Source organism: Pongo abelii, chromosome 9, assembly GCF_028885655.2.
Source record: "Pongo abelii isolate AG06213 chromosome 9, NHGRI_mPonAbe1-v2.0_pri, whole genome shotgun sequence".
Classification (NCBI taxonomy): domain Eukaryota; kingdom Metazoa; phylum Chordata; class Mammalia; order Primates; family Hominidae; genus Pongo; species Pongo abelii.
The window spans coordinates 59,856,578-59,871,265 of record NC_071994.2 but is presented as its reverse complement, the minus strand read 5'-3'; the positions used below and the strand labels follow the sequence as shown (position 1 = coordinate 59,871,265).

Below are 14,688 nucleotides of genomic sequence, written 5' to 3'. Positions count from 1 at the left end.
TGTCTTTTCTTGTAAGGGCACTAATCCCATTCATGAGGACTCTCCTCTTATGACCTAATCGCTTCCCAAAGGCCCTGCCTCCAGATACCATCACATTGGGGGTCAGGCCTCCATATGAATTTTGGAGGACTCAAGCATTCAGTCCATAGCACATCTCAAAAACATGTTCATAAATTGGGAAACTGAACATTGTATTCTCTTATTGCCACAGGTGATCTGAAAGTAGAGATGATGGCAGGGGGGACTCAGATCACACCCCTGAATGACAATGTCACCATATTCTGCAATGTCTTTTATTCCCAACCCCTCAACATCACGTCTATGGGTATCACCTGGTTTCGGAAGAGTCTGACGTTTGACAAAGAAGTCAAGGTCTTTGAATTTTTTGGAGATCACCAAGAGGCATTCCGACCTGGAGCCATTGTGTCTCCATGGAGGCTGAAGAGTGGGGACGCCTCACTGCAGCTGCCTGGAATCCAGCTGGAGGAAGCAGGAGAGTACCGATGTGAGGTGGTGGTCACCCCTCTGAAGGCACAGGGAACCGTCCAGCTTAGAGTTGTGGGTGAGTGTCTCGGGGCAGTGCCCTACAGTTCCCATGGTGTTGGGATTAACAACAACAAAACCCACACACCTCTTTGAGCTCCACTTTCCTGTATTATAAAATGGTCTGATAGTACATGGATGAGCTTGGTGGCTGTATTAGTTTGCTAAGGCTGCCATAACAAAATACCATTGACTGGGTGCCTTTAAACAACAGATGTTTATTTTTCACACTTCTGGAGGCTAGAAGTCTGAGATGAAGACGTCAGCAGGATTGGTTTCTTCTGAGGCCTCTCTTCTCTGGCCATCTTCTCCCTGTGTCTTCACATGGTCTTTCCTTTGTGCCTATATCTGTGTCCTAATTTCCTCTTCTTATAAGGATGCCAATCATATTGGATCAGAGCCCACCCTAATAACCCCATTTTTAACTTAATTACCTCTTTAAAGAACCTATCTCTAAATACAGTCACATTCAGAGATACTGGGAATTCTGGGAGGACATAAGAATTTTAGGAGGACGTAATTCAGCCCAGCATGGGCCCTCCATGATTGTACATAAGACTGAATGTTTTGTCCATAGTAATTTTGGGAGTGAGAGGCATATTAATTAGGATTCACTTCCTCTGCAACTGACAGAGGAATAACAGCGACAGTGGCTATATATACAGCCAACTGACAGTGGCCGTATATATAGCCACTGTTCTTCCAGGCTTTATATATCTATATAAAGGGTCTACATAGGAGACAGGGTCTCGCTGTCTTGCCCAGGCTGGAGGGCATGGCACAATCATAGCTCATTGTAACCTCAAACTCCAGGGCTCAAGTGATCCTCCTGCCTCAGCCTCCTGAGTAGCTAGGACCTCGGTTGCATGCCACCATGCCTGGCTAATTTTTACACTTTTGTAGAGATGGGGCCTTGTGTTGCCCAGGCTGGTCTCCAACTTCTGGCCTCAAGAGATCCTCCTGCCCTGGCCTCTCAATGTGCTGGCATTACAGGGATGAGCTACCATGCCTGGCCAACAGTGGCTTTTAAAGACATTAATAGACTTTTTTTAGGACAGTTTTAGATTTACAGAAACATTGCAAAAATAGTATGAGAGTTCTCATATCACTCTCACCCTGCATACCATTTCCCCTGTTATTAACATCTTGTATTCATATGGTACCTTGATATAATTAATGAAGCCATATTGACATTTTACTATAATGAAAGTCTGTAATTTATTCATATTTCCTTAGTTTTTACCTAATGTCCTTTTTCTGCTCCAGGATCCCGTCAGAATACCACATTGCATTTAATTGTTATATGTTCTTAGGCTCCTTTTTGCTGTGACAATTTCTTAGACCTTATTTTTGATGTCCTTGACAGTTTGGTGAGGGTATTGGTCAGGTATATTGCAGGATGTCACTCAGTTAGGATTTGTCTGCTGTTTTCCTCATAATTGGACTTGGGGTTATGGGTTTTTGGAGGAACATCGCAGAGGTAAACTGCCATTTTCATCACATCAAATCACATGACTTATGACTGTTGATGTTGACCTTGACCATCTAGTTGAAGTAGTGTTTGTCTGGTTTCTCTACTGAAAAGTTACTCTTCCTCCTATTTTCATACTGTACTCTTTGAAAGGAAGTCACTCTGTGCAGCCCACACTTAAGGTTGGGGGTTACTTATGTTCTTCCTTCTTGGAGGTGGAGTATCTACATAATTTTTTTAAGAATTCTTCTGCATGGGAGCTTTATCTCTTTTCTCCCATTTATGACTTTATTCAATCATTGATATCAATAAGGACTCAAGGATATTTATTTTATACTTTGTGTTATAATGCAATACTACTTTATTTTTTCTCAAATTTTTCCAGCTTTGGCCATGGAGAGCTCATTCACTTGGCTCTTGTGTCACATTGACATATCCCAATCATTGTAAGATTTTGTTGTATTATTTTATTTTTGGTTTTATTTAATTTTTGGCAAATCCATATCAAGAATTTTGTTTGATTTTAAGCACTTTTTACTTTTTGGCACTATAAGATGCTCCAGACTCATCTTGTGTATTTCCTCTCTTGTATATTTCCTGGTTCTAGTCCTAGAACCAACCAATACTCCAAGAAACCTTGGTTCCTTTTATTGGAAAATGATATTAGAAACCAAGACCTGGACACTAAGTGTACTTTTTGCTACTGAGGTATCATTGATTCTAGACCCTCTCAGCCAACAGAGCAAAGAAATACATGTATGCGTACTAACCTCTGCATATACACATATCTATAAATATTTCTATGTGTAACCATCTGTACCTATATTAAATTAAACATTTGTTCTTACTGATGTCTCCAACTTTAGTCCATTACCACATAGATCATTCTAGTTTCCTTCTTTTGCTCATCTGTAAACTCCCACTCCAACAGTGAGAAACCTGTACCCACCATCCTCTGTTTATTGAATTAATTATTAACCTGTACTCCAATAAAAAACAACTTTATCTACTAGAGTACAGTGCTTTTTGGCAATTCCTTTTTTTTTTTTTTTTGAGATTTTTTTTTGAGACAGTCTTGCTCTGTTGCCCAGGCTGGAGTGCAGTGGTGTGACCTTGGCTCACTGCAACCTCCACCTCCCAGGTTTAAGCAATTCTCCTGCCTCAGCCTCCCAGGTAACTAGGATTACAGGTGCCCGCCACCACGCCTGGCTAATTTTTGTATTTTTAGTAGAGATGGGGTCTCACCATGTTGGCCAGGCTGGTCTTGAACTCCTGACCTCAGATGATCTGCCCACCTCAGCTTCCCAAAGTACTGGGATTACAGGCATGAACCACCATACCCAGCCCAGATTTCAGCCATTCTAATAAGTATATAGTGGTATCTCATTTGTTGTTTTAATTAGCAGTTCCCTAATGACATAATGTTGGACATCTTTTCATATTCTTACTTGCCATTCGTATGTCTTCTTTTTTTGTGTGTTCATTGGTTGTCCAGGCTGGAGTGCAGTGGTGTGATTACAGCTCACTTCCCAGGTTCAGGTGATTCTCCCAGGCTTCAGCCTCCCAAGTAGCTAGGACTACAGGCACACATCACCATGCCTGGCTAATTTTTGTATTTTTTATAGAGATAGGGTTTTGCCGTGTTGCCCAGGCTGGTCTTGAACTCCTGGGCTCAAATGATCTGCATGTCTTGGCCTCCCAAAGTACTGGGAATTGTATGTCTTCTTTGATGAGATGTTTGTTCAGATTGTTTGCCTATTTTTTAACTGGGCTCATTTTTTAAATTGTTGTTTTAAGAGTCCTTTGTACACTCTGGATACAAGCCTTTATCAGATAGATGTCTCACAGATATTTTCTCACAGTCTGTGGCTTGTCTTTTCATTCTCTTAACAATGTCTTTTGTAGAGCAGAAGTTCTTAATTTTAAAAAGTCGAACTTACTACATTTTTCTTTCATGGATCATGCTCTTAACATTGTGTGCTAAAGCTCATCACCAAACCCAAGACTACCTAGATTTTCTCCTATGTTATCGTCTAGAAGTTTTATAGTTTTACCATTGATATTTAGGTCTATGATGCAGTTTACTTTAATTTTTGTGAAAAGTGTAAGGTTTGTGTCTATATTCTATATGTATTTTTTTTTTTTTTTTTTTTGCATATGAACACCTAATTGTTCCAGCATCATTTGTTGAAAAGACTGTCTTTTCTCCATTGAATTGCCTTTGCTTCTTTGTCAAAGATCAGTTGAATATATTTCTATGGGTCCATTTCTGGGCTTTCTATTCAGTTTCTTTTTTCTTTTTTTCTTTTAATACAGGCTGGAGTACAGTGGCACAATCTTGGCTCACTGCAGCCTCTGCCTCCCGGGCCCTGGCAATCCTACCATCTCAGCTTTCCGAGTAGCTTGTACTACAGGCTCGTGCCACCACTCCCAGCCAATTTTTGTATTTTTGTAGAGGTAGAGTTTCGCCGTGTAGCCCAGGCTGGTCTGGAACTTCTGAGCTCAAGTGATCTCCCCCGCCTCAGCCTCCCAAAGTGTTGGGATTATAGGCGTGAGCCACCACACCCTGCCCTATTCAGTTTCATTGATTTCTCTCTTCTTTCCCCAGTACTACACTATCTTGATTATTGTATTTTAGTAGTAAGTCTGGAAGTCAGGTAGTGTTAGTCCTTCATTTTTGTTGCCTTTCTTCAGTATAGTGTTAGCTATCTGGGTTTTTTCTTTCCATATAAATTTGAGAATCTGTTGATATCTGCAAAATGGCTTTCTGGGATTTTGACTGGGATTGCATTGAATCTAGAGATCAAGTTGGGAAAAATTGACATTTTTTTTTTTGAGACAGTCTCGCTGTGTTGCCCAGGCTGGAGTGCAGTGGTACAATCTCAGCTCACTGCAACCTCTGCCTCCCGGGTTCAAGCAATTCTCCTGCCTCAGCCTCCTGAGTAGCTGGGATTACGGGCATGTGCCACCATGCCTGGCTAATTTTTGTATTTTTAGTAGAGACAGGGGTCACCAAGTTGGCCAGGCTGGTCTCAAACTCCTGACCTCAAATGATCCACCAGCTTCGACCTCCCAAAGTGCTGGGATTACAGATGTGAGCCACCACACCTGGCCAATTGTATTATATTTTTAATTTCAAATTCCAGTTGCTCAATTGTTCATTCCTGTTAAGTAATTGATTTTTGCTTATTAACTTTGTATCCTGCAACTTGCTTTAATCACTTATTCATTCTAGGGTTTTGTTTTTGTTTTTGTTTTTGTTTTTGTTTTTGGCCAAGTCTTGAGATTTTTCTTCATAAATCAGGCTGTCTGTTAAAAATACAGTTTTATTTCTTCCATTATTTTATTTTATTTTATATAGAGGTGAGGTCTCACTATGTTGCCCAGGCTGGTTTTGAACTCCTGAGCTCAAGTGATCCCCCCGCCTTGGCCTCCCAAAGTGCTGGGATTACATTGTGTGAGCCACTGTACCAGGCCTCATATTTTTTCCATTCTCACTTTATACCTTTTATTTCCTTTTCTTGTCCTGTTATGCTAGCTTAGACTTCCATTACAATGTTGCATAGGAGTGGTTAGAAGGGACATCTTGCCCATTTCTGATTTTACTTTCTAACCATGAAATATGATATTAGCTATTTTTTGGTAGATATTCTTTAGCAAGTTGAGGAAGTTTCCCTTTTATTCCTAGTTTGCTAAGAGTTTTTCATATGAATCAGTGTTGGGTTTTGTCAAATACTTTTTCTGCATTATTGGTATGATCATATAATTTTTTCTTTAGCCTGTTGATATGATGACTTACATTAACCAATTTTTGAATGATAAGCCAGCCTTGCATATGTGTAATATGCCTCTCTTGGTTATGGTATGTAATTTTTTCTGTATTGTTGGATTAGATTTGCTAATATTTTCTTGAGGATTTTGTATCTATTTTAATGAGTGATATTGATCTGTAGTTATCTTTTCTGGTAATGTCTTTATGTGGTTTTGGCAGTAGGGTAATATTGGGCTTGTAGAATAAGGTAGAATGTGTTCCCTCTGTCTACTTCTGCTTTCTGGAAAAAATTGTAAAATACTGGGCATTATTTATTCCTTAAATGTTTAGTAGGATTAATCAGTGAAACCATCCGAACCTGGTGCTTTCCTTTTTGGAAGGTGATTTTTTTCTTCTTCTTCTTTTTTTATTAGTTATTGACTCAATTTCCCTTTCTTTCTTTCTTTTCTTTCTTTCCTTCCTTCCTTCCTTCCTTCCCTCCCTCCTTCCTTCCTTCTTTCTTTCTCTCTGTCTTTCTTTCTTTCTTTCTCTCTCTCTCTCTTCCTTTCTTCATTTCCTTCCTTTCTTTCTCCTCTCCCCTCCCCTCCCCTTCTCTTCCCTTCTCTTCCCTGTCTTCCTGCAACGTCTCGCTTTGTTGTCCAGGCTGGAGTGCAGTGGTGCGGTCATGGCTCACTGCAGCCTTGATCTCCTGGGCACTAGCGATACTCCCACCTCGGCCTCTGGAATAGTTGGGACCACAGGCATGCACCACCATGCCCTGCTAATTTAATTTTTTTTTTTTTTAAAGAGATGGAGTCTATGTTGCCCAGACTGGTCTTGAACTCCCTGGGCTCAAGTGATCCTCCCATCTTGGTCTCACAAAGTGCTGGGATTACAGGCATGAGCCACCATGCCTGGCCCGCTAAAGCACTTTTTTTTATGTTTCTCGCACAGCAGGTCTCTTGGTGAAAGGTTTGTCTGAGAAAGTCTTTATTTATACTTCACCTTTGAAGGAAAATCTTTCTGGATATAAGATTCCATGTTGGTGTTTTTCTCTTTTTTAAGTTTCAGCGCTTTAAATATTTCACTTCACTCTCTCCTTGCTTGCATTGTTTCTGACAAGAGTCCAGTGTTGTTCTTGTTCTTTTATATGTAAGGTGTGTTTTTTTTCCTGTGACTTTTTTCTGTTTTTCTTTTCCCTCCCTCCCTGCCTCCCTCCCTTTCTCTCTCTCTCTTTCTTTTCTTTTCTTTCTTCTTTTGAGATGGGGTCCCACTCTGTTTCCCAGGTTGGAGCGTAGTGGTGTGATCACGGCTCATTGCAGCTTCGTCCTACTGGGCTCAAGCCCAATTGATCCTCCCACCTCCACCTTCCAAGTAGCTGGGGCCACACACGGGTGCCACTAAGCATGGCTAATTTTTGTATTTTTTGTAGAGATGGCATTTCATCATGTTGCCCAGGCTGGCCTCGAACTCCTGAGCTCAAGTGATCCACCTGCCTTGGTCTCTGAAAGTGCTGGGATTATAGGAGTGAGCTACCATGCTTGGCCATCTTTGTCTTTCTGAAGTTGAAATATGATATGGCTAGACGTGGATAGGCATATTTGGATATTTATCCTGCCTGGTATTCTCTAAGCTTCCTGGGTCTTTAGTTTGGTGTCTATCATTAATTTTGGAAAATTCTCAGCCATTATTTCTTCAAAGTATTTCTTCTGCTCCTTTCTTTTTTCTTCTTCTTGTATTCCCATTATATATCTGTTACACCTTTTGCAGTATCCCACAGTTCTTGGATATTCTGTTTTTTTTTAAATTCTTTTTTCTCCTTGTATTTCAGTTTGGGAAGTTTCTTTTTTTAAAATTTTTTTGTGACAGGGTCTCGCTCTGTCTCCCAGGCTGGAGTGCAATGGCGGGATCTCGGCTCACTGCAACCTCTACTTCCCAGGTTCAAGCGATTCTTGTGCCTCAGCCTCCTGAGTAGCTGGGACTACAGGTGTGCACAACCATGCCGGCTAATTTTTGTTTTTTAAGTAGAGACGGGGTTTTGCCATGTTGGACAGGGTGGTCGCGAACTCCTGACCTCAAGCAATCTGCCCACCTTGGCCTCCCAAAGTGCTCGGATTATAGGTGTGAGCCACCACACCGTGCCCAGTTTGGGAAGTTTCTATTAACATCTTCAAGCTCACTGATTCTTTCCTTGTCAGTTTTTTTTTTTTTTTTTTTTTTTTGAGACGGAGTTTTGCTCTTGTTGCCCAGTCTGGAGTGCAGTGGCACGATCTCAGGTCACTGCAACCTCCGCCTCCCGGGTTCAAGTGATTCTCCTGCCTCAGCCTCCCAAGTAGCTGGGATTACAGGCATGCGCCACCACCCCCGGCTTATTTTGTATTTTTAGTAGAAATGGGGTTTCTCCATGCTGGTCAGGTTGGTCTCGAACTCCTGACCTCAGGTGATCCACCCACCTCGGCCTCCCAAAGTGCTGGGATTATAGGTGTGAGCCGTTGCGCCCAGGCTGCTTGTCAGTTTCAAGTCTACTGTTGAACCCACTGAAGGCATTCTTCAGTTCTTTAATGGTATTTTGAGCTCTAGCATCCACTTTTGGTTCGTTCTTAGCATTTCCATCACTCTGCTTATATTACCCATCTGTTTGTACATGTTATCTGCTCTTTCTGTTAGTGCTCTTAACATTTTAATTATAGTTTTTTAAAATTCCCTATATGATAATTCTAAAATCTGTGTCACACCTGAGTCTGGGTCTGGTGTTTGCTTTGTTTCTATGTATTTTTTAGCATGTCTTGTAATTTTTCAGTTGAAAGAGAGATATTATGTATCAGGTAATAGGCTTTTATTATGCGGCTTTATGTTAATTTGGCTAGGAGCTGGGTTGTGTTTAATGCTTATTGTAGCTATAGGTGCCAGAGACTTCAGTTTCTCTAGTGTTTTTTTCTCTCCTTTCCTATTGTCTTTGAGTTTCCTTATGAACTCCTTAAATAGGTTCTGTGCCTTGTAGCTCTCTCACTTGTAATCTTCTGTTATTATACTGGAGCCCTGTTGATGTGGTACTAAAGTGTTGGAGGAGAATCTGTTTATAGTTTTATGATTAAATCTTATTCTTTTAGTGGCCTGAGCCTCTGGACTGTGGCCTTCAGAAGTGTTTCTTAGCCTTTTCTCTTTCTCTCTTCTTAAGTAATACAGAAAGGCTATAGACAGCTGGAGTTGGTTAATTTTCTTCTCTCAGGTCAGATAAGGCTCTGACATCTTCCCTTGAGATGGAGGGAATAACCTAGGTGTATTTTAAAATGATTACTTCTTTCCATCCCCCAGAAAGAGGAGGAGATTTTTTCCTGGCTCTTTACTGTGAGAATCTGGTGGGGTTCCTGGAAGTAAAACTCATGACAGTGTGATAGCATCCCCAAGGCTGTGTCCCGAGGATGAAAACCCATGAAAGTGTGGTAAGCATCCCTAAGACCAGGACCTGAGGAGGTTTTTATTCTCAAGCTAGTCCACACTCATCCTTTAGCAGTTTGTCGGAGTTACTGCTCAAGTACTTCTACCAGTTTATGACTCCAGCATCTTCTGCATGAGGTAATTTGATCTTAGCTGTAATTTTCTTAATCTCCTTCTTTCTCCAGTTTTCTGAGTGGCAGTTTGCCCTGTCACTTCAATTCTCTGAGGAATCTAAGAAAAGTTGTTGATTTTCAATTTGTTCAGCTTTTGTTCTTATTATAGGGTGGAAGTGGTGACCTCTCATGTGAGAGGGAAACCTGGAAGTCAATAGTGGCTTTGGAAATGGCAGTTTATTTTTCTTTCACACTAATGTAGCCAGCCCAGGGCAGATATGGCAGCTAGCTCTGTGATCATCTGGGACCCATGATCCTTTTATCTTGTCACTCTGCCATCTTCAGTATGTATCGTCCACCTTGTGTTTGGAAATGGCTTATCCATCTCCAGTCATCACATAGTATTCCAAACATTCTGCAGGAAATACGAAGGAGAGAGAGAGAGAGAGAAAGAGACAGTCTTTTAAGACATCCTTTTAGTTTAAGGATACTTCCTAGAAGTTGCTCTTGCTACTTTTGCTTAAATCCAGGCCTACTAGACCCCTGAGTTTGCATGGTCAGACATACCTGCAGTGGAGGTTGGGTGATACAGGTTTAATCTGGATATGTCATGGCCAGCTAAAAATGCACAGAATGAAAATTGAAGAGCAATTAGCAGTCTCTACCACAACAGTGTTCCAAGGTTTTCCTCAGATTATGAAGGGTGTCTGTGGCACAACACAGCTTAAGAAAACTCTGCTTTACAAAATTTCTGTGAGAGTTGTGGTCACAGCATGTCAGTACCTGGTTGGCACTGGCACCAACATACCCAGAATATTTAGCCCAAGCTGACTTGCATTCAGTCACTCACATGTCCTGAAGGCTTTCCATGGCTCAGATGTCAGGCTGATAATAAGCTAATCCCTCCCTACCCTTAAGGAGTGCCCAGTCTGGTATTGTAAATCTCCAGCTCATTGCTGGACATGGTTGCAGCATTACCTGTGCCTCAGAGTCCCAGTCTTTAAAGAGTAGGCATCCTGTGTTTTTTGTCTTATCTGGCTACAGGAGCAGTGATGCATAGCTGTGAGGGTATGGTAGAAGCCAGTTAGCGTAAGGTGTGGCGGGGATAAAAGGGTGCTGGGCCCAACTCTGTATGGTTTTTTTTTTCTCTGGCAGCTTCCCCAGCCAGCAGATTGTTTCTGGATCAAGTGGGGGTGAAGGAGAATGAAGGCAAATATATGTGTGAGTCAAGTGGGTTCTACCCAGAGGCTATTAATATAATATGGAAGAAGCAGACCCTGAAGTTTCCCCATCCCATAGAGATTTCTGAGGACGTCATCACTGGTCCCACCATCAAGAATATGGATGGTACATTTAATGTCACTAGCTGCTTGAAGCTGAACTCCTCTCAGGAAGACCCTGGGACTGTCTACCAGTGTGTGGTATGGCATGAGTCCTTGCATACCCCCTTGAGGAACAACTTTACCCTGACTGCTGCTCGGCACAGTCTTTCTGGTAAGGGTCTTTCTGGACATTTCTTCTCTTCCTTGCCTTGAGGGACTATAACATAAGACTTATTCCCACACAGCCTAGGGTCTTAGCTGGGGACTGAAGGGAAAACAGAGAAAGCTTGGACTGGAAGGACCAAGCTGGAGTCTGGCCTAGCTCAGCCCCAGAGTCAGTAGTCCAGCCTAGGTCCCTACACCTGGGCAGATGATGGTCTAGTAGGTGGAGAGTGGTGACCGTAGTCATCAGGTGGAGCAGGGCTATTTGTCAGCTCATGGCAGCTTCAGGGTTTTGGATGGTCCATATGGCTTGAAATAGGAAACCTGCCAGTTGCTAGGGGAATGGGGACAGTATCCTACCCATGTTCCCTGAGGATAAGGGGCTATCAGGGGCCAGGGACCAGTCCTGCTAGCAGCCCTTCTAATCAGGCTCTAGGTCCACTGTAAACTGGCTGGTAGAGGCTGAATCAGTAGTCTTGTCTTTTTTTTTTTTGAGATGGAGTTTCGCTCTTGTTGCCCAGGCTGGAGTGTAATGGCGTGATCTCAGCTCACCACAACCTCTGCCTCCCGTGTTCAAGCGATTCTCCTGCCTCAGCCTCCTGTGTAGCTGGGACTACAGGCATGCACCACCACGCACGGCTAATTTTGTATTTTTAGTAGAGACGGGGTTTCTCTATGTTGGTCAGACTGGTCTCAAACTCCTGACCTCAGGTGATCCGTCCGTCTCGGCCTCCGAAAGTGCTGGGATTACAGGCATGAGCCACAGCACCCAGCCAGTAGTCTTGTTTTATGGGCTGTGTCCCAAGATGGGGAGGGCTACAGTAGAGTGGTTCTGCAAATGCTCAGTGCCTTCCCCAGGCACACTGGATCCTTAAAACACAGTTCACAGCAGACCCACTCCTGCTAGTGGGCTGGGGCTTTTTGAGCTCATATGCCTTGGTCATAGCTCTGGTCTTGGGTATGGGTGGCTCTGCTGGTAAAATGCATCTCCCAGGGGCTGAGAAGAGTAAGGAAGGCAGGGAGTGACTGGGGGCACTGAGGACTGTGGTCAGGCAATGTCAGATGGGGCCCAGGATGATCCTGGGGAGAGAGGAATTATTCTTGGAAGTTAGGACTAGGTGTGTGTGTGGGTGGCATGTGCAGGGATGCAGGGAGGGTATGTGTGTCCATGGGGAGTATGAAACGGAAATATACCTTGCATGTATGGTACGAGGGGTTGTCTATGTGGTATGCACATAGGGTTAGAAGATGGTGTCGTATTACACAAGGTTTGCAGATGAGGGTAGCACAATTATGTGGTATGTGGTGTTCATCTTCCATATTTTTGGCAAGCGCTACATACACTGTTCGATGTGTGGAGGTGTATGTGATAGGAATGGAGATGCTGAGACATGTGGCAGAGGGCTGGTGGTTAAATCTCTGACAAGGAGGATGACACAACCACACAGATCCCAGCAGCAGTTGTGTGGTTTCTCTGGCCCTTGCCAGTAGGTGTCCTGCTAATGTTTTCCTTCTGTCTCTGCAGAAACTGAGAAGACAGATATCTTTTCCATTCATTGGTGGCCTATTTCATTCATTGGTGTTGGACTGGTTTTATTAATTGTTTTGATTCCTTGGAAAAAGGTAAGGGGCTCCAAAGCAAAGTTCAGCCCTGTGTCTTGGGCTAGTAAAAACCTTTTAGAGCAGCTGCTGCCAACCTTACAAGCCTCAAGGGACAGGCCTGCTGGAAAGGACTTTGTCAGTCCCCCTTCACCATCTCAGGTGTTGGGAATGTTGGCTGTGTTCCAATCCAGTTTCCTATCACAGAGGACCTAGCTGTCACATGCCATCTGACCTCTGTATGATGGTTTGTGACTCTGGGATGATGTGTTTTAAAGCCTCCCTCTGTTTCTCCATACTAAACAAGTATTATATCTCTGTGAATGAACCAGACTTTAGTGTTCAGACCAGGCCCTGAACTATGTGTGGGCTGCTTGTTTTTCTCACACATTTAGAAACTATGGCTTAGAGAGGGGAATTGCTCATATTTTATCTGATCAATAACTTACCACCAGATTTCACTAGTTTGACTAAGAATTTCTAACCCTCAGTAGGTATTTCTAAACTAAAACATGTTTCTAAACATTTTTATCCCTGACTATGGCCCAAATAGTAAATAAAACAGCTCAAGCTTTAGAGGCCCAAGAGACCTATTTAAATGTGTTAGTTAAAATAGTTTTAGATAATAAAAGGGCCCTCAATTATTTATGGGCCTGTCAAGGCAAAATCTGCACAACAGCTAGTACATCTCATTATAAATACTTTAGGAGAAGTGGAATAATCAATTAAGAAAAATGGCTCTTTATCTAAAGTTGGCCATTTAGATTCACAGGACTTATTCCTGTTGGATCTAGGCCAATGAGAAAACTGGATAAAAAGTGGTTTTCAAATGTTTCTTGTGGTATTTGTGACTGATGTCATATTTCTTGGCTTTCTCTCGTTGTGATATTCAGGTGCTATTGAGAGAGGAGGAAGGAAGAAACTAGTCAGGCAGGCAGTTAGGGTGGGCCCTCAGTCAAATTCCTTCAAACAAAAGAGCAGCCTGAAAAATCAAACTGCAGATAAGGGAACTTGTACAGGGGGGCTTGCCTAAAACATGCCCACAGCCACATAGATTAAAACAAGGCTACACAGGAAACTTGCCTAGACATGCCCACAATAGAAAATTCCATCCCCTGACACATGCACAGTAAGGGGAACAAAGCCACATGGAGTAATTCAAGCTAAGGGCTTGCATGCACACTACGAGGATGGTGGAGCTACCAGAAATGTGTGCCTTATGCCTTTGTATTCAGCTGTGAAATGGCAACCCTCTTTTGGGCCCCCTTTCTGCAGTGGAGTGCTTTCTTCTCGCTTCTTAACCTTTCACTTCAACTTCATCCTTGGGGTCCATGCTCCTTAATTTTCTTGGTCGTGAGACAAAGAACTTCAGGTGATACCTCGGGCAACGAGAGACCGCTACATTGTGGTGCATTGACGAGACTAACATTTTGGTGCATTGGCCAAGAAACACTGGAAGGGTGAGTAGGAGCGGACCTCCAAACTCTTTACTTTCATTTCAGAGGCTTCTTGTCCTCAGATTTTTTCCTGAAGACTGAACAAAACACTGGGCCAGTTAAAAGCTTTTAGAGTGGCTGCCAACCTTATGAGACTTAAGATACAGGCTTGCTGGAGAGGACTTTGTCAGTCCCCCTTCACCCTCAGGTGTTGGGAATGTTGGCTCTGTTCTAATCCAGTTTCCTTTCACAGAGGACTTAGCTGTCACATGGGCTAGAAGGAGGTCCTGGGGCAACTGAAGGTTTTTGTTTGAGGCTACTCCTCAGTGTTACCTGAAGGTCCCTGGACTAACTCCAGCCCCCGACAGCCCATCAGAGTGTTGGCACCAGGACTTCCAGACTTTTCTATTGCATTTTCTTCCTTGCTTTTTGCGGCTACTATGTCTCCTATTCCTTCTTTGTATGCAATGTTGTGGGTGTTTTTATAGCCTGGGGAGATAATCCTGTTAAGCAAAGTCAGCAAGTACCTTAGTAACGAGGAATGTAACTCAAATAATTGTTGTTTTTGTGATTTCCTTGAGACAGGGGGACTTCAAGATTTCAGCCCAAACTTTCACTTAGGGCCTTTTTGTCCCCCAGTGATAGACATTCATGGCACTGTATAGGGGGATGTTTCACCCCAAGTGAATACCCTTTTCTCCATCGGGTTGTTTTTCATTCATGTAAGAGCTCAGCATTGCCCAATGAATTTAAGCATTCCCTCTATGAGACAAACTAGTTTTTTCTACTGGACAGCATATTATGGGGACAGCCTATTAAGCCCCAAACCTCCCTTTCTGACCTCTTCTTGGAA

General features: G+C 42.8%; 1 protein-coding gene across 5 annotated transcripts in view; it reads left to right on the top strand.

The window, feature by feature from the left end:
* NCR3LG1 (natural killer cell cytotoxicity receptor 3 ligand 1) overlaps nt 1-14,688 on the top strand; it is a 29,747-nt gene that overhangs the window by 4,635 nt on the left and 10,424 nt on the right. For 4 of the 5 annotated variants that reach the window (XR_008510911.2, XM_054523537.1, XM_054523536.2 and 1 more), the window contains 3 exon segments: nt 212-562; nt 10,472-10,810; nt 12,326-12,423. Coding sequence is in view for 4 of the 5 variants with exons in the window: in NM_001131115.1 (NP_001124587.1) it covers nt 212-562; nt 10,472-10,810; nt 12,326-12,423 (788 nt within the window). In the remaining variant the exon portion in view is untranslated. 5 annotated transcript variants of the gene reach the window in all.